Source organism: Megalops cyprinoides, chromosome 15 (assembly GCF_013368585.1).
Source record: "Megalops cyprinoides isolate fMegCyp1 chromosome 15, fMegCyp1.pri, whole genome shotgun sequence".
Classification (NCBI taxonomy): Eukaryota; Metazoa; Chordata; class Actinopteri; order Elopiformes; family Megalopidae; genus Megalops; species Megalops cyprinoides.
The window spans coordinates 21,595,001-21,615,859 of record NC_050597.1 but is presented as its reverse complement, the minus strand read 5'-3'; the positions used below and the strand labels follow the sequence as shown (position 1 = coordinate 21,615,859).

Sequence of the window (20,859 nt, the reverse complement as noted above, 5' to 3'; positions counted from 1 at the left end):
CCCCTCACCGTGCATTGTTATCATTGTTGGCTTATCTTGTCTTGCTATGTAAGCAACTTCCATTTCCTACAGCGGCAGATGACAACCCACATTTCAAAAATAGATATGCTATTTACCATCCTTTTCTGCCCCCGTGAAACAGTGTAAACGATAAAGCAATCCAGCTGTTAATTGCTTTTCATTATTACTGTAATGCATTTATAATTATGATGTTTATTTATGCCATGACAGTGTACTACGGTCTAGCGGGCTTTTTGAACACTGTGAAAACCTTGACTGTGTTGTACAGTGTCTGTGTGTCTTTGTCTTTGCTAATGTACACAGCTCAGTTCCAGGCAAGCCAGATTAATTCCAGCCTCTTGATTCTGGGGTGTCTGAAGTCCCTTTCTTCCTCTTCTTTTGGAGCCTGTGAATTTAATCTTGTGTCGAGACGGATCTTTGGTTAGTGAAGGATTGTAATTACTCTGCCTTGCAAAATGAAAACCTGCGGCTCCAAATTAATTAAAGGACTAACCAACCTTTAACCAAATTAATCCACTTCCTGCTGAAACTATTTTTGTGCAACAATGAATCTTAAGATTGAAAAGGGAGTTTTTCTTAAATCCCTCCAGAAGAGTTGGTGGAAAGACACAATGGGAGATACAACTCTACAAAACACTTTTTAAATGGGGTATTGTGTTTTATGAAGTGAACAGTGGCTTTGGTCATAGCAATCTCAATAGACAAGGTCGATGATGTACATCTTTGTCATTCAATCAAGCCCTCTTCATGGCCAGATGTACCACAACAAGATCACACACAGTAAAAATCCCAGAGAGAAGATGTATAAACAGAAGAGTGTGTTAAGAACACAAAAATGTAATTATGGGGGAGATGGAGGCTGCTGTCAGCTGGTGGAGGAAGAGCTGAGATTGTGAGTTTAACTCGGTCTCTGTCTGGAATTGAAACAGGACACTTTGCTCGTGTGTTGAGCACATGGACCTTTCCTAAAACTCTCATTTTCCCCAGGTCTATTTATCCATACTCTCTTGTGCCAAAATGCCCCTTACACTGTGTGTGAGTGAAAGAGAATGTCTTTTACTGAGGCTTTTAGAGAGAGTGTATATGAATTTCAAAGAAGCAAAGAAATGGATTACATCATTTTTGTATGATTATTTCTTGCATGTACATGAAATAGTACTGTTATGTCCTTGCAAGAAAAAAGGTCTTTTGCACTTATGCATTTGTGTGTGTGTTTGTTTGTGTGTAGGAGCTCAGGCAGTTAACCCGAAGGTGAATTCCTCCATGTACCAGGCATGTCAGAAACCATTAATTCCCTTTCATTCCTGAGGCAAAGAACAGCAATTGAGTCAGTGGAATAAAACCTCTTTCATTTTGGTGAAAGCCATGTGCATGCCCAAGAAGGTCAGCAAACATTACAGGGAGGGCTGGGGTGTTGGGGCCACTGGGTTTCAATGCACTGACGGGTCATCCTGAAGACATCTGTCTGCCATCGTAGAATTGGGGCCACTCTGTCAGCGCCAACATTTATCATCCTGACCCTGCCTAGGCATGCCATGCAGTAGGGGTAGATCTCACAGGAGAAGGGGAGTGAGACGGAGGGGAAGAGAGATGTGGTGCATGTCGCATGTGTGACAATGTGTGCGTGTGTAAGTGAGGCTGGCCTGCCATGCACATGCCATTCCTGTGAAAGCACCAGCTCCCACAGAGAGAGGCATGAATGAAAGTGTTAAATCTTCCTCACTGGGATCTGTACATTTTATATGTGTCACCGCACAGAGAGTGGAGGTCCGAGGGTGGCATTATTGTTGAGATGCAAACACGATCAAGAGCAAACTTCTGGTTTGGCGCTATGTATTGAAAACAATAAACATAACCATAATACACCCTCGCCTATTTGTGTTTTGATTTTGACTTTTCTTTTTTCATTGGAATTCAGTTATGGTCCTGTGGCATATTATGCTATTCACATTCTCTAGGATATATGATTCAAAATGAAAACAAAATGACCAAATTATAAAACTATTAACTCATTTGAAAAGTTTGAAGCTTTTGTCCAAGCCGTTTAGCAGTTTAAATGTTAGTGAATTCAATACCCCGAGCTTTGACATTTAAAGCCTTTTGCAGCTGACAGTCATCATATTCGCTGACATATTGACATTTTAGAGTAATATAAAGATAGTAGAATTTTTTTAATGAGGAAAGAAAACACATTATATACACCAACAAAACAATTTTGAACACAATTTTATACATCCTTCCAAATATTTCAGCATCTATTATCTGTTCCTGAAAGGTTACTTATTGCTCTGGAAACACACTGAAAAAGGCTGGGCAGTAAGAAAAGAGAGGGTTCCTTACCTGTGGGATACCGCTCAATGACAGGCAGGTCATCCACCTGTAGTGTGGCATTACCGCCACTCCGTGTAAACCGCACTATGTGGTACTTTCCATCATTTACAAACTTTGTTGTCTCTTCAATATTAATGTCATCCGTTCCCACATTAAATACAACTCCAATGTTCCCCTTTTCCTGTTGAGACAGAAAACAAACAAAAAAAACATATCTGTGAGCACAAAACAGACCTTCATTGTAACACACATTACACCAACACAAAAGACAATCTGTGAACAATTGCAGAGTAGTTTGCAAGGTGGTGATGATGATGACAGTAACTACTGCACAGTATTAAACATTGTTCTAAACAGTAATAAAAAAATCACTAAAATGGGACTGAAATCAACATTGAGGTCAATGGTGCCTTGGCCATCAATTGTGACCTTGCTGCAACACTTTGAATACTGTGAAAAGGTACAAGTGCGTAAGTGTCGCTAAATGCATCTGTCTGAAAATCAGTGAGCTTCACAGTGGATACTGTCTAGACTGAATTAAAAATGAATAAATAAAAAAAAATACAGGAAGAGCAGGAAAATGTCTTAATCGGAGGCAGTCACACCTCATTACATTTGAGAACAACTCCTGATATAGGAAATACATACTGAAATACTAAAAATGGCAAAATAATTTTAATGGTAACACAGTAAACAAGCTCTTCACTGAAGATACGATATTACCACGGACAACCACGCATCCAGCAAGCAAGGATAATCCCATTACAGTACTTTGATTCACACTAACAAGGAAATGATCAGAGATCGAAATCTGAGGTCGAGTCTCAGCCAGTGATATGCCCCATTCTGTAAACCAAATTGGCACTGAGATGACGACGCCGTCGATGATGATGATGATGATGCTGATGTAATGAATTTAGTGCAACTCCTTGCCTTATCTCTCCCGTAGTGGTCGGACTGAATCTGTGCAAACATTTACCTTCCTATGAGCCTCTCCTCACATATTATAGTCAATTACGACCCAGCCAGCGCCAAACCGCATCAGACACACGCTAATTATATTTGAGAGAAAAAAAGAGAGAGTGAACATTTCCCAGTAATTGAATTAGTGAATTATGAGAATGTTGACCTCAATATAATGTTGTTTGACTTGATTTTCTGGTCAATGAGAAGGAAGTCATACAGTATTTATAATGCTAATATTGGGTTACTACAACTGCTCTGGTCTGTGTAATATGCTGTATAACCCCTTCATCTTGCAAAATAGAAAAACAAACAAAAATACTGTAAAAACACAAATTAGTCATCTAAACAATTACACAATTAAAAGGAGCTTTTTGGTTTTTATTTAATTCAGAAATGACATATTACATAATTGGATGAACATCCATTGCAGTTGACTCAGATCTGTTTGTGCCGTCTGGCAAACCCTGGTTGTACGACATGAAGCCTCACTGGCCCCTCTGAGTCTGTGTTCTCTACAGAACAACACCTCCACTTCCTAAGACTCATCTCAGCACAGTCTCTGAGCTTATTTTTAGAAGCACCGGCCTCATCTTAAAATAACTGTGTGTGTGAGTGTGTGCGTGTGTGTGTGTGTGTCTGTGTGTGTGTGTTTGTGTGTTGGGGAGGGATTATGTAAAATTTCAGCCAAATAAGGCCTGTTAGCAAAATTTGTTTTAAAAGACACGAAAGTGCTCAAAATATCTAAGCTCAGTGGGGATTTTATTCCACCATGAAATGAATAGGTTAACAGGCATCCTCATTGCCTGTCTCGCTGCCTCTGTTTCAGTCTTGTGGCTCTTTATATGACACAAATCCATAACAGAGCAGCTACCAACACTCCACAATTCACCCTCCACATTCTGTGTTGCACAAAGCACCATGGGAAAATGTTTCTGAAATAAAATAAAGTGTAAAATATGGTCCTTATTACTGTTATATATGTTATATTACCCACAGCACTTCATTTTGCTCAACAAATGTAAATAACTAAATAAACAAGGAGAACAAGGATGAGCGTTAAATTTGTCGTTCTGGATGATACTTAAAGCCGTCTGAGTGATAATGTTGAAAACTGTTTAGAACGTAAAATCATTTTTTTATGGAAAATGAAACAATAAATAAAACAAAACAACAAAACAACACTACAACACAAAAAAAACCCACTATGCGTCCTCGCAGATAATCTTAAACACACTGTATTTCAAACTAAATCAGCGTTGGTCGAGTCCTCCCCTTGGCAACCTCCACGGAGCGAGGGCTCTTTAACGCACGTGACAAATACATCTGTACGGTAATGAGATTGGATTACAAAATGTAAGCGCCTCAGCCCATGATAAATTATCCAGTTGAGTTGAGCAGTGCGGCGAGAATCCCCTACAAACAGCGATAAAGGGAACATCTGGTTGGAGGCGCAGCCCAGCGGCGCACTGCATGTCATTATCCAGTCAGCTCCGTGGCGGCACGCTACACCAGATCTCACGGCCACTCCCTGATCGCGCCGGGAAACGCCTGACCCATTAAGGGGGCGGCTCTGGTGAAAGGCGACCAAAGCCGAAAGCGCCAAAGCAATAAATGCGACTCAGAAATAATGCTGTATTACTGATCCTAGATTTACCAGGCTCTGTACAGCTTGCCTGTACAAGCAGTCACACCGCCCTGGCGCACGGTGAATGGATGTGATTCACTGTGCTGTCAGGGAGCATGCAACGGCAAATGATATGAACGTAGGCATTGAATTACAGAGACCTCTCCTCACAAAATGTTCCTAAATGACAAGTGAAAATGATATGGTGAACTAGTATAGCTCTGTCATACAATGACTGGTTGCGCAGGACATTTTGGTAGAGGTGTGAGACAGAAGCCTTCCTGCATTTTACAGCAGATTGTCCTAAAACACCACTCAGACTCACCCTCTCCAGGAGAACAAGATTGTGTGACTGGGCACCCATCTCGTCCTTTAGATTCTGTATTCATTATGTCAGTCTCCAGGCTGCAGAAACTTGCTTTTCCAGTGCCGAGATAAACCATTTAAAAAAAAAAGGGATGATTCAGAACACAGTTACATTCTGTCTCTGTCACATCTGCATGAGAACAGACATATGCATATGTGCCGTTGCCTCTGGAGCAGATTTTGTGTTTTCAAATCCTCTGCTGCAGATGGGGAGTTTGCTTTCTAACAGACCCTGATGCAGCAACGCTCTACAGCACGAAAGGAGAAGGGATTGAGGCTGAGGGGCACCTACTTCCAAGGACTGTCAAACGCATAAAGAAAACCCACTAATTCATATTTTTATGGGCCCATTACTTGGAGTGAAAAAACAGATTTAGTGGCGGAAAAACCAATTAAAGTGTCGCTATAATAGCATCCTTCAATGGACTTTTAATGCTCCCCTAAGTCTCGTTAATAAATTCAGTGCATTTAGTCACAAATTACCTATTCAATTTCCAAATTAAAAGAACAGGAGGCCTCTGCTACTAAAGGGGAGAGGAAGGAAAAGGGGGGTGAGAGAGAGAAAGTGAAAGACAGAGAGAGAGAGAGAGAGAGAGATAGGGGGAGTTATAAAATAGTGTAGGGTCAATTATTTCGGATGAAAGGTGGAGTCCTGACTTGCTAACATCTTTTGAAACACAGATGTCTCCACATTTGATGGACTATTTCATGCCACAAGTTCACAATGGCAGCATGAGGCTGGTGACTGATGGCTCTCTTCAGCTCTTCAGTAAAATCACGGCACCGCTCTGTCTGCACCTTTATGCCAAGCACAATGAAGACAACCATACAGCATGCTGTAACCGCACGGCTGCTGCGTTGACTATAGACTAATGGGTGCCACCTGGAGCCCTCCGTTTCCTTACATGCTTTCTGCAGTTCATCAGAGCCTCCCTGCATGGGCTCCGTCTGACCTGCCTTTCTGTGTGAGGTGATAATGAAGGATCGAGGGGGTGAGAATCGTGTTTGGGCGTGTTCGGCAGCTCCAGGGGGCCGTGGGGTACTGAACTTGGGTTTGACAGAAGAAACAAAAAGAGCTCTTGTATAATCACAGAGACTGCAGTGTGCTTGCTCTGCCCTCCCATCATGCTTCTGTCCTGGTACGTGTTGTACCCAGCAGGGGTAACAGATACCCTACCCCAGCAATCGATACTATCCTGCCACTAACCAAGCTGCTGTGATTAATGGATTGTCAAGACGCAATTTAAATGAACAACTTTTACTTTAATTAACCAACAGAATCAAGGTGACCAGTTTGCTTCTTGTCTCTCATCTCCTTCCATGATAGACCCCCCCACAAAAAGAGTAGGTGTTTATTCAGAGAATTCTCCTCCTCCCTTCCTGCCGACCAAAATGACATCTTAATGCTGCTATTAAAAAATACCATTAGATTGATTCCAATAAGTAGGATTATCCATGGACAATAAACTCCTGTCTAGCCACCACATAACTGAACATCACATAACTAACCCTTACGCTAACCAAAACTGGATGTGCTCTTTTTCAGTAAAATCCTACCTGCCCTTGCCATGATGTATTATAGAGACATATGGGTATGTGAGTTTTGAATTTTGTTGAGAATTCTGTACATTAAAGATCATTTTAAAATGTACCATCTATTATTTTGTTAAAAGTTTGGGATTAAATCTATAAATGCAATTATGTAAGCACAGCAAACCTCAGACTGGAGCTTTTGTATTTATTGGCAATGTATCCCTTGTTATGCAGGGAGTGGGCGGAGATGTTTAAATCTATTCACCAAATAGCATATGATTGCGAATGCAGTGTACTGTATTAATGGACCCCTGAGAGCTCATGCTGAAGTACTCACCACAACATGCTTGGAGCTTTACCCATGTCATTTCCTAGATGTCTACTTCAGCCATAACATGCATTGCTGCTACATTATAACAAATGCTACATCTAAAAGCAGAAATTCAACCCCAGTGTATGGTTACTCAGAGGTTGTCCCAAAACAGATGGCAGTAGGACAATTTATAGTGTATACTCATGGAAAAGCAATCCGAAAACACATAGCGCTTTCGACACCACACAAAATAAATCTAATGCTACCCGTCGTAAATATATGAAATTTGATTTAACTAATGCTAAAGGCCTTGTGGTGGCATATATAATCAAATCATCAAATAAGAGGGAAATCTCTGACAAATAATGCAATCCATATATCACTGTGTGTCGTGCAGCCTTAGAGAGAGCCCCGAGGAAACAGAAATGTGAATTAAGTAGGATAGAAAATTTGGCATATTTCTCCGCAGTCTCCTTGAGCTCTCCGAGGTTTTTCATCAGAAGAACAAATACTTCAAATAAAACCAAATGAGTGAGCTTGACTGTGTTGCTCTCAATGCCAACACTCATTTAAAATAATGTCTTGGTTGTGATACACAGAGCACATACGGTCTTTAAGTATTGATTCCTCCGTAATCCGCTTCTGGATCAAACACTGCGAGCACAGTGCAAACGCGCTGAATCAAACACAAATGCTCATTATTTTCTATTTAAGGGGGTCTAGTCCTAAGTCCCAGGAATAGAGGCAGAAAGGGGAGAGGGCCTTAAGTGGTCTTCAGATCGATATGGGAATTTCCGCTGCTGCGGATCTTCTTACAAAGCCTTCCGTGGCTCATCCACCGAGCGCTGTGGCTGTTTGCGAATCACGCGTGTTGACAAGCGTTGGGCACCTGTCAGATTTCATACTTCACCATTACGGCGCTCTGGCGGTGCCGCATCTTCCCTCAGCACAAATGTCAGTGAGAGGGTTTTGTTTGTGGAGGAGGAAAAGCATGCGTGCCCCGTCTAATGTCTCCCATCTCCTCCAGACATCACCCCCCTCCTGGGCTTTGCTCTCTGGTCTTGTCAGGACAGGGCTGCAGGGGTCATTCGCTTAAATTCAGAGCCTGGGAGCCATTCAAACTTAGGCCCTGAGCCTGGGGTTCCCTGTGATCTGGACATAGAGTCAGCGACATGTTCAGGATTCTGTCCCCCACGGATAAGCGGATTGGATTCAGACCTCTTAGTCCACCTCTACCATTGCCAGGTTTCTGCTGACTTGTGCGCACACATACACACACACACCCACACACACACTCAGTTGTGACAGACAGACCCTGGACACACTCCATCTGCCTGTCTGGCCCTGTGTGTCACATAGCCGACAGAGCAAGGGACAGCACTTGGACAAGGAGGTCTCACCTAAGAGTCTGAGAGATTGTCTGGATGAGATGTGACCCGCCAGAAAAACGGTCCCTCAATCACACCAGGAACCATGACAGCCACAGCAACCTAGCTCTGATCCTCCACCTTATCTTTTAATTACCACTGACAGCCTTCTGCTTGCCTTTTTTCAACTCCATTAATGAAATTACAAAGATGATGGAATTATGAAAAAAAATAAATTAGCACTCCAATTTTCCATTCCATTAATAACTTTACTCTTTTTCCCTCTCACCCTCTCATTTTCCCTTTCTCTGCCCCTCTCTATCTGTCTCTCTCTCTCTCTCTTTCTCTGTCTCTCTCCCACACACACACACACACACACACACAAACACACAGTATATACTTTGTCGCACATCCACACACAAACATGCATTCAAACATAAGAGGGCCACTAATACACCACACTCAGATCTGTTCCTATATGGGCACATTTCTGCTGAGTGTGACATTTTAGACAGAAAAGGTACATACAGTCCTGTCTGTAATTCTCATATAGAGCAAATTGTTGTAATCTGAGGACATACCACTAGGTGGCTACAGACTTTGAACACAGTCATATAACCAGATTTGCTCTCATGAAGAGGTAGAAATGTACATTATATATTCAGAATGCATACTGAACCTTGCTAGAGCATTGATGGTATGTCTTCAAATGAATGTCATTTGACATTCATAAATAACGACATATAAATGTAACCTGAGAAATATAAATGATTGCTTCTGGTGACTAATATGCATAAACTATTGGTATGCATGTTTCCATACATTCTTGTATTCTCTTTCTTATTCTCTTTGACACTCTTTTTGAATCTTAAAAAAATCTGATCATAATTCTGTAATGCTTTACTGGAAAGCGAAAGCACTCATTGCATATTACAAAATAATCATACCTTAACATAACACATGACAATGCTGTGTCGTCTGCATGAGCTTAAAAAATTTTAAAGGGAGAACAATATGAAAACTGCCCCCTCTTTCTGTTTCAGGAATACATCCATTCAGGGTATTCACTGTTTCTCAATCTCTCGTTCTCAGTAATATGCCTTTTGATCCAAACTTATTTTAAAATCAGGTCCGGCAGCTGAGGCACCTAATTATCTGTGAAGTTCTCAGTGTACCTCTCTCACAAACACATATGAACACACACACACACACACACACACACACACACACACACACACACACACACACAGTGACAGTGCACCACTGTCAGCCTCTGACCCCTGAAATGGCAGGGAAAGACATTATCCCTGCCTATTGTGGAGAGATAAAGAGCACATTTGCATTGCCTTCAGTGTTGCTGCTTTTTGTGTGTCAGGAAGTTTCAGAAAGTAATTTATTACAACCCCTCCCAACACAGCCTCACACACAAATACAGACACAGTGAGGAGAAGCGCTGTCTCCCTCTGTAGGAAGGTCACACGCTGACCGTTGGGAATGGGGGGGTAAAAATAAAGGAAGGAAAAACATAAATAAAGTTTGCTTCTACTCCAGTAATGGGGGGCAGGCTTATCTGCAGCAGAACTCTACGCTCCTGATTGTACATACTGTACAGTATCCTTAGGAGCAGCTGGCCATGGACTTAACCACCAGGCAGACAGATGAAAAATAGCTTATGATGGCATATGGATCTTCTCACCACTCACTTCCGCTCCATAGCTTTGACATGGCTGCATCTCACTGAAATTGTTCCCCTTTTGTTTTTTTTGTTCCTGTGTATGTACTGTGTAGTTAATGTTGCCATAACACCATGTCACTGTATCATCAGCCCATCAGGAAAGAGCAGTTATTCAGTTAGCAAAGTCAAAAGTGAAGACATTTGTTATTCTGAGAGAAAAGTAAAGAGCAGAAGCATGCTGGCCATACCTACACTTTCTCACATCTCTACCCAGACTCAGTGAACTATCTACCCAGACTCACAAATGAATCTGACCCAACTGCATTTTTGGGTTCGGAATTCAGAACAGTTTGTCAGATCGGTTTGTGGCAGGTGTGTAAACTGCTATCTACCTGCTGGGTTATGTCCATGTGCATAAAACAGCTTGCAGAGTGAGAGAAATAGGTTTTAAAGGATGCTAGGAGAGTGTACCATAAGAGTCTGCACTGTGAATGACCTTAAAAAAGGGGATATACACATATAACAGACCTAATATGCCCCCATTAAAATATTCATAAGAATACATTTGAGCAGGTGAGGACCTTTACAATCAGCAGGCAGCATAGTTGCTGGGTTGTAAGTACAGGCCTTTTGATCCAAACTTATTTTAAAATCAGGTCCGGCAGCTGAGGCACCTAATTATCTGTGAAGTTGGCTCGAAATTGTTTCCACCGGTAGGCGAGTCTATCAAGTGGCTTTCTACTTCAGAGCTTCATCAAATAACTCCAGTTAATAAATCATGAAGCCAGCCAGTGCCACTGCTAAAGAAAAGCAACAGAAGGCTTGGAACAAAAAAAAAAAAAAAATGAAAGAAAAAAAGGAACGAAGACCGTGTGGTGGGTGCTCCACGCATCTGTGCAGTGAATGAGAGGACAGGGAGAAGATGGGAGGAACATGAAGCCCCGTGCCAGGAACCCTGAAACACCCCATTAACCTGGTGAGAGCAGCCAGCAACGGATTTGCCCTGGGATCCAACCCCACAGCTCCTCAGTCTGCTAAATCCAGCATAGGCAGGGACAACTGCACTGCAATGTCCCGACACCTCTTTGCTGAGCCCTGTCTCAGAAATGCCAGTAGTGTACCATTCATCCCTCTCCCTTCTTAGTCCACACTGTCGGGAGAGTGTACATCTGCAGAGCAGGTAAAGCAGGTTATCGGTGCCGTGGAAGGAACTGTATATCAATGGAAATGTATTCAGGGCTGGGATTTATAATCAAGAGGTAGAGCAAGAAGCACGTTTTTAGCACAGAGCTGTCTACCCCCATCTATTGCCAGCCAAATGCATGAGCACTCCTCCCTCACGTTGGGCAAGGTCTGGGTGGGTCAAATCACACCAGGGCTTTTAGCAGGCTGCATTTGTGCTGCACAGCGTGAGTCTTATGCAAGTGTACGGTTCCAAGAGAATTGTACGAGACTCATGGAACATGGAACTGTGCTGCCGCTTTCCAACCCCCCGCTGGTGCATGCTGGGTAATGAATGGCCCTGTTTCTCCCCAAGGTTTGAAGGGATCTGCAGTATCATTAGGAAGATGCGCAGCCAAACACAGTGGCGAATTGGAAAGGTCAGCACTAATAAAGTTTACATGTGTGCCAGACTTCTGAAAATACTGATGCATTGAAACAGAACCACACAAAACCTGAAATGCACATGATGGATAGAAATGTAGTTTTTAGTCCAGCTACAAGCACAAGTGAAAACAGTTAGTACGGCTTTTTATATTAATGAACAAAAATTCATGTATGTGACCAGGAAGCATAGCTAACACATAATGAGTGGGGTAGACTACTTCATAAAAAAGTTGTCATTTTCTTTTATGCAAAAATATCTTTTTTATCAGGAAACACCAGTGGTTAATGAGCTTGAAAACCCCAGCCAGTTTTGTACAGAATATTTTAAGTAAAAAAGTTTTGTCTGTCAGTCTCTGTTATCTATAATAACAACTTTAACATTAGAATAGACCTACAAATGTATTACTAGTTACGAACATGTTTAGCAATAAATAAAGCAAATGCATTTTGCCATTCAGTAATTCATAATGTGTTGTGTGTAATCTTTAATTAATGACTGTCTAAATTAAAATCGAGGATTCTTATTGTTTTGGTAGTTGTTTTGTTCTCTCAACAGAAATATTCATCTGTTCATTTTGAAATTAATTGTGTATGTATTTCACATTAAAGTGATTGGCAAAGCTCAAAGGGAAGATAAAATAAAATTATCTGCATAAAGTATATCCCATTTTTTTTTTTTTTTACTTCTGACCTGTTTGGACAAGTTGTCATGTCTGATGTGAGTGTAACGTGTAAATTCTTTCCTGAAAAACCCATTTCCGCTCAACAGGAGGACATGGGATGGAGCGTTATCAGGGGAGGGACAGCGCCTTGTGATATTGGGGGGTAGAAGGACAGTCTGCACCCCCAGCCGAGCTTCGGATCAGCGCTGCTGTTGCAGGTGATAATGAAGACAGCCCTGCCTTCGGCTACATTCCTCACCCCATTCTCTCAGTGTGGCGCACAGAAAAATGGGACGAAGGCTTTCCTTCATTCTCTCTCTCACCACCCTCCCCCTGCAACATTTCTCTAGCTTTCTTCATCTCTCTTTGCTGTGCCTCTCCCCCAAGTTCTTTTTATCTTTTCCTCTTTTCTGCCTGTCTCCCTCTCTTCTCCTTGTTTCCCATGACATCCATCCCATAATTCCGTTACTGAGGATCTGACGGAAAAAAGGCCTGGACAAATAGTTTTTCTGCATAAAAAGGCAACATCCAGGTCTAGCTCTGATTGGCTGTGAAACATGCTGGCCCCACCCCCATCTATCCCTACACTGATGAGGTTCTCTTTGTTTTTCTTCTGACAGAGGCTGTTGGGGCTGGGGCTGGCAATGTTGTGATGGCTGAGCGTGATGACACCTGATTCAATGTGACACTGCACATCACCACGTAATCGGCAGATAATTTCTCCATGCCCCAAACACTGAGGCTATCTGAGGGAGAAAGCTCCGGGATTTCAAGCTCAGAGTGCATTTGTGTGTGAGAGAGAGAGAGGGAGAGAGACAGAGAGAGAGAGTGGTGACCACTGATGTAATGCCCCAAAACAATTGCTAAAGAAATATAACCAATTGTCTGACAATAAAAAGGGAGCTTTTCAGCAAACTTTCCATCTTGTTGATTCCACATCTACACATGTACAATGATTTATTCATTGTCCAGCTAGCTCAATCCCCTTTTAACATTTCTGGAATCTGTCTTTTGAGCGTAAATCGGTCCGTTCATGTATTCTGACTCACAGGCTGTTGTATATGTAACGTCAGCCTTCAGGGCCCCACTTCAGGTGCTCCTGTACACTGGACCGAGGCAGACTAGGTTTTACAGGTGCTTTTTGTGGGTGCTGTGGGAGGCAGGCGTTTCTGGATCCAGTCAGTTTCCTCTACTGCTGTGCAACATTGCTTAACGCTCTTGGCAGCATATGGCCCCAAGCTTGTGGCCTCCTTAGAAGGGAATGATTGGCTTTTGGAGAGCTCCAGTCACAAAGAGAACGGGACAACTCGCCGGCTGCTTTAACTGAACAGCGCAACACCGCAGTATGTGCAGTCTGTGGCGTTTCACTCAATCACAGGGATGGGCTGATTGAAAAATAAATATGCAACATGAAAAGGCATGACATTTAAGGGAGGAGTACGTGGAGAATGAGCGCCTTTGAGGGGAATTGGCACTACTTGGCTGCCCTCAGAACCTGATCATTACAGTCGTTGACTCCACTTCACCCTCTGGCCCGCCATAAACCTGCCATAAACCGGCTCTCAGTGTCTTCTCCAAATCACTGCTCTACATCATAGTCGTATCTTTGGTGCTAAAATAATATCTAGACAGGAGGGCATACGAGAAGGCCATGACAGCAACATATGCATTCCTACAAGGTGAACCTGCAACCAACAGACCTCATAGAACTTGGATTATCAAGGCAACCTTGATGTGAGTGGATGCCCGCGTGGACTGACTACAGAGAAGTCACAGACATATTTCATCAACTATCAGGCTGCTGTCTTATTCATTGTGTTTGTCCACACAGCTATAATAATGTGTCACCCAGGAAGGCTGAGAATATAATTTTAAAAACAGCAGTAAAAAGCTCACATATAAATGACTGTGGAACAAACAGATTGTAAAGCTGTGATTATTAAGCTATATCTGAGACACTCCGATTGATTATAAAAATGTCTTTACAAGCTTGCTGTGGATACAAAATTAAATCTTTATTCCTCATACATTTGTTAGGTGACATATGATTTGGCACCTTTATTAGGACCTACAAAATGCTGACTTTGAGGTACTGGTGTGAGAAACATGGCTAGGAGCAGCCTTACAGTATCTGCCTGTAAAGAAAACATGGAGCTAATGTTATAGGCACAAGGAGTGAATGTGCATAAGATCAGTGGCAAAATACATTGTTTGGCTTTAATAAATACACCTGAGTGATAAAAATACACCCCCCAAACTGTTGCTGATTGCACATGTGCCTCACCGAACCAGCTCGACTGTGCTACCTCCCCCCCCCCCCCCCCACTCTCTAACCCCCCCCCCCAAGTCACCAGTGGTGCATTGGGGGTTGAAACACTTCCATGGCAGATCTAAATATAAGTGTCTAATAAAACTGTATATCATTGAAAGTCATTGGAGAAGTTATTGGGAGCCCTATTCTCCCGGGTTTTCCCTTTCTGTTAGCAATTAGGCCGACTGCTGGAGAGCATGATTAACTGGAAACATAAATTTAATGGCTCCACCGCCTCTGAGCTGCCTTTTTCAAGACAGGAGACAGGGATGGTGCTGGGCAACGCGGATGTCTCCATGATGTGTGTGTGTGTGTGTGTGTGCGTGTGTGTGTGCGTGTATGTGAGTGTGTTCTAATACTCATCCATTTAAACCGCAACAAAACAGGCTTAAAGAAAATTTGCTTATGATGACTTTTAACTGAACGCCACTGCATTCTCTTAATATCCCCTACGGTGAGCAAATTACTGTTATTTATACAAAGAAACTACACATCTACATTTAGTAATAATAATACTTTCTTCTAATAAAGTATACATATCAGGTGTAAGAACACATACACATACACACATACAGGAATCTGAACTTCTAGGCTGTTTAGGTCTGACAGAATCCACCGTGGTCTTGATAAAAACATCATTGAGTGCATCTGGGAGAAAAAGGAACCCTGTGCTTAATGGCGTTGATCTGCACCCTGTTAGAGGCTGTAACATTGCCCCTCTCTGCTGTGCCTCCAGCTCTTTTAAGCCCCGTTAACCATACACCTGTATTTCAAATTGCATAAATTCATCTTTCAGAGCCCTTGAGCTCCAATAAACCTGTTTTATAGAAACCACTGTTAGAGGAGAGAAAGGACGTGTATGTGTGGGTATGTGTGCGAACTGTGTGTGTATATGCGTGTGTGTGTTGGTGTGGATGGAAGTGGGGTTGGTGGGTATTCAAGAGAGCCCCAGAGTACTTGCTTCTAACACTTCTGCAAGGCTGGGAAGCTGCCAAGTTTTAAAATTACCTACATCCATCAAATGGTTTTGAAACAGGCAACATGCAATGCATTTTGGCCGATATGTATTCTATATATATAGAACAGCACACATTATTCCTGTTTATATATATATATATAATCATAATAGCATATATTCCCAACTTTTACTCACTGTCTTTCAATTCATCTCCCTCTTCTACCTGCTCTGCTCTAAATAGATGAAATACTGTATTCATATGTGTATATGAGTGTGTGTGTCTATGTGTGTATGGGGGGTGTATGAGCAATCTCCAGGAGAGCACACGCTCCATGTCACCCTCCATACAGCCAAGAATCTTGTGCTGTTGCACCAGCCGCATCCCTGTCTCTAAGACACTGAACCGCACAGCTGCCGTGCAGCAGCTATTAGCCCTGGGAGGGAGAGAGCTTTACTCCTGATTCCCAATAACATGCTGCTCACTGTCCTGATTCACAGAACAAAAGAACTACCTTCTTTTACCTCTCTCTCTCTCTCTATCTCTCTCTCTGGAGCTAAATAAGACATTTATGTCAGGGAGGAGATACTTGCACAGTGGTTCGGAGGGACATCTGTCACCTCCAACAGAATATGTTCATCATTGTATCAGATGCGGTGGGCAGGTGAAAGTGGGAAAGTGTGGGGGGGAGAAAAAGACAGATAGAGGGAGAGAGAGGGATAAAGAAAGAGAGAGGGAGAGAGAGGGGGAAGAGAAAGAAGCGAGGGGAGCAAGACTTTTAAAAGCTCTGGTTATATAAATAAATCCAGGGTAAAACCGTGTGCAGCCAGAAAACTGCATACATATTCCAAAATACATAAAGTACACATTAAATACATCCATAAATTGTGTCAGGTACAGTGGTTTTAAGAATTCCTTGAATAAGGGAAAACCAAACCTAAAACAAAATGAGCAAAAAGGAAACCTCCACATCTAAACTACACTCATTTATCACCATTTATTTAATTCTGCTAAACATATAGATACTATTAGGGGAAGAACCTGAAACGGTACACTGTGGAGATGGCAGCTCAATCCATTCCTGTCTCAGTGCAAGAAAGGACAGTAACGATCATAATAATTCATTACTTGAGTATCCTTTGGGGTGCTTTCAGTTTGATTCTGTTTTGTTCATTCTTTTATTGTTGTAGATCATCGATCATAATATTGTAGATCAAAGATCATCGATCAGTTTTCAGTAAGGAAAGGGCAAAAATACTATTAGACAAAGATGCTAAAACTGAGGCAACAGCCACACGACTTCTTCCTTCCTGCCAAAACACAAAATAGGAGAATAACTAGTGAATGTGTGGACTGTCTTTGGGATGGGGGGTAGGGATGATTGGTTCAATAAGTGTGTGTGTATATAGCACTTTATGTCTTTTTGATATTTCTTAGATTATTATTTAAAAATGTGCCCATAACTGCTTTTGTAACATAAGGCAATCTGTCATGTAAATACATTGTCGTGTAAATGCATTTCTTACATTTGAATCTGATCCAAAGACATCTTGGTACACTACTTTTTCAGATTATTTTTCAGACTAATCCAAAAACAAAAGAAAAAAACTGCAGCCTTTTGAAAATGAATATGTAAAATACAGCTTGGCTTAAGATTTGCATCTAAACATTAAATCTTAAAATTTAATGGTGCTACAAGTCAGACCAAATGTTTCATGAGTACCTATCCTGTCTGGTCAACTCTACACTAGCCTCTTCAAAATTACCACAGCATGTAAGTCAGCAATGGTGGAACCTGCGATCCAGTTCCAACCAGTTGAGGGCACAGCCTTCCACACCTCCCACAGCCAAGAATCCCCTGTGGTGGACAAGAGTGGGCGACCATGCGCGAAATGGCGCTTGCTTAACGATGGCATCACATCCTGGGAAATCAGTGGAAATGAATTTCAGTGGCAGCTGTGCCAAGGCTTGGACCTAATCAAACTTTATCCATTCAGCTCATAAAAGAAAGGAAAAAAAAAAAAAACAAGAGACAACTTCATGCCTGATAGGGATTTAGTATGAAGGAAACACAAACTGTCAGGTTCTGGGCAGTTGATTTCACCTGAAAGCTTGCTTTGGAAGTGTACAATTTGGCAGACTAATTCCAACACAATATGCTGACAACTGCTGTGGGAAGACAAACGATCTTAAAGTTGGCAGTACCCGCAAAGCTTAGTCTCTTGCTCTCATTAAACCTGCAGTCAACTGACAGGGCGTGAGAGAAGTCTCTCTCTTTCTCTTTTTCTTCCTCTCCAGGATGTTCACTCTATTGTTTTCCATCAGAATTCACTCTGGAATTTGTTTCCTCATTCAGGTGAACCCTGACCCCCTTGCACAGGATGACAGCCGTCAGTGAGGGGTGAAACACCGCTGGGGCAATGGGCCCCACACTGAGGAAATGTCATAGGAAAGTGTAATGATCAGCAAAGCCAATGCACTTTATCTCTCCCTTGTTATCTTTAAGGAAGGACACAGACAACCACTGGGTTGGTATTGCAAGCTCAGTTCTCACATTAGGCACTGCCATTGTGCCACTGAGCAAGGTACAGGTATCCAGTTAATATGAATTACTTACACAGCCAAATAAAATTAACCCACATGTATGGATAAAGTTATGCAAGAATGTTATGAAATGAAAGGTATTTCCAAGCAAAGCAGTAGAAATCATAATTAATCATGATTTCTTATAATAAATCATAATTAATAATAATTACAAGGCTAGTTCAGAAATGGCACCATGGCTGTCATGAAGCCATAATGCTATGAGTCACATTGTGCCATTTACAGAAGACTGATTACCAGTCTCAGTCCCTGTGTAACAGTACAGCTACAAAAATAAATACAATCATCTTAAATAATTAGCCTCTTAAAATCAATTTCAGAATCTGACTACAGTGTGGGGAACGCTAGCTTCTGACAGCTGTCACATTCCTAGACACCTTTGGGTGGATCCCGAAGGAGAGAGGATCCTGTTAATTAATGATCCCATCATTGTCTGATGGAGGTGTTGACATGGCCTTCTGGAAAATGACAATGTGTGGGCGAGACGCGACGGATGTGTGGACATGTGCCGTCTCCAGGCGCTGGCGAGGAAGTCCGCATCAGTCACGCCACCCCCCCACAGCCACCTCCGGCTCCGACCTGCCCCTGCGCTCTCTGTCGGCGATGTCACGTTCAGCACTGGCACGTCTTGGATGGGCGTGAGGTGTTTGCATTTTGTAGGAATCTTGATTCCCGGGCTTTCAGCGAGGCACCGGTTGTCCTTCATCAAAAGCGGCCTACGAGAGTGATCAATAGCCTGCAAAGGAGCCAGCTGCCACTCTAAATCAAGGTACAAAATTTGATTTTTATCGGTATCCCCCGAGATAAGTGTTGCTGATCGCGTCTATTAACAGCTTGTAATTTGATATATATCAGTTGATTATAATGACACCGATAGTGAATGTCAACACGCTAAACGCTAATCGCGTGCAGTAATCTAATGCCAAATTGAGTCTCTGTATTGACACTTTGTAATTGTTTAATTAGAAGAAAATCAATGACATTCATACCGACTAGAGAAAATTGATCCAGACACTTTTATCAATGTCCTCACATGGAAGTGATGTCATGTAATCTGGGCTCGGGTGACATTACCAGGTGCAGACCATCCGAACTCAGATCAGAGGATATTCCCAAATGAAGGAATGAGGTAAGTAGGGTTAAATGATGACAGGCACCTAAGTAGACTAGACTTCCTTCTCTGTTTCCCTCGCTCTCTGTCTCTCTTGTCTTCTAGCCTTCTCTCCTCAAGAGGGCACAGTGATAGATAGCATGTGGGCAGGTGATCATGCCTGAGGGTGACTGCGGCTGCCTTACCTTGCCTGCAGATATGTTGTGCTGTGAGGCCAAGGGTCACAGAGTGGGAGAGAGGCTGTGGTACTAGACCACAGCTCACAAAGGACAGGGCCAGAGGTAGTGATGAGGTAATGCAGCTTCTCCACAGAGACTGAAGATTTTCTGGGCGACTCACGTACCCAGAGGCAGGGCAGGCGGCCCGAGCCACTGGCGGCCTCTACCGTGACTCCACGCAACCAGAGAGCTGCAAGCGAGTTTCCCTCTCAGGGCTTTGGACAGACTTGGAGATGCTCCACAGAGGGCTTAAACTGGGCGGCCCACACATCACGCATTGGTTACTCGTGTCTCCCTGCTGCTCAGATTGGTTCTGCCTTTTATTTCCAAAGTGCACCAGAGGGAGTGAGACCGGCCACAGTGCGAGGGTCCCGGATCCAAAGCAGGGGGGGCGCCGCCATTTTTGCCGTGACCGGCTGCGCCGAAAGAGACGGCAAGCCGGGCCACTTAATCACGCCGCATAACCCGCCTTCTGTTCCTCTAATCGTCAGAGGTTAAAGAGCAAATGCATGAGACAGAGAACGAGAGGCACAGAGAGAGGTAAGGCCCGAGTAATTCATCAAGCCCTTGCAGCAGCCGGTAGCAGCCTCACATTATGTCTTAAACGCTCCTGAATTACACCAACATGCCATAACAACCTTACCACTTGTCTCCCCTTTGTTTCTTTTTTACCCTAAACTTGTTAAGCTCTGGTAATTTTCTATTACAAAAGTGGCCCGTTAAAGGAGAGGGGACAAAGACGTGTGTTGCGGCAAGTGAACTGGAACTGATGCTGCGCATAATTAATGCTCGGAAATAGAATCTGCATTAGTGTTGTGCTCAGATGTTAATTGGGTACGATATTTCGGCTGGTGCTGCTCAACCTCGGGGCGCTTATCTTTCGCCGCCCTCGCCTCTCACTGCCTGCTGATATCTTCTTCCCTCATTCTTGCTCTCCTCTGCTTGGCCTCTTTCCTCCCTCGCCTCTGCTGTCTCAACCCCCCCCCCCCCCCCCCCACCACCACCACCACCACCACCACCACCACCACCACCCCCTTGGGTGTCCAGAATGCAGCGCAAGCTGAAAACGCACAGGGACAGAAGACGAAACTCGCCCGCACATGACATTATAAAGACTTCCTGGGCCAGGCTGAACAGGTGATGCACCTCTAATAGCCATGAGGCCGGCAATTGTAGATTTCAACTGCAAAATG

At 43.0% G+C, this 20,859-nt stretch overlaps 1 protein-coding gene across 25 annotated transcripts in view; it reads right to left on the bottom strand.

Moving 5' to 3' along the window:
• Positions 1-20,859, bottom strand: part of LOC118789872 (neurexin-1a) — a 307,259-nt gene that overhangs the window by 58,756 nt on the left and 227,644 nt on the right. For all 25 annotated transcript variants that reach the window (XM_036546568.1, XM_036546567.1, XM_036546570.1 and 22 more), the window contains one exon: positions 2,362-2,533. In XM_036546568.1, the coding sequence (XP_036402461.1) occupies positions 2,362-2,533 (172 nt within the window). The remainder of the gene's footprint in view (positions 1-2,361; positions 2,534-20,859) is intronic.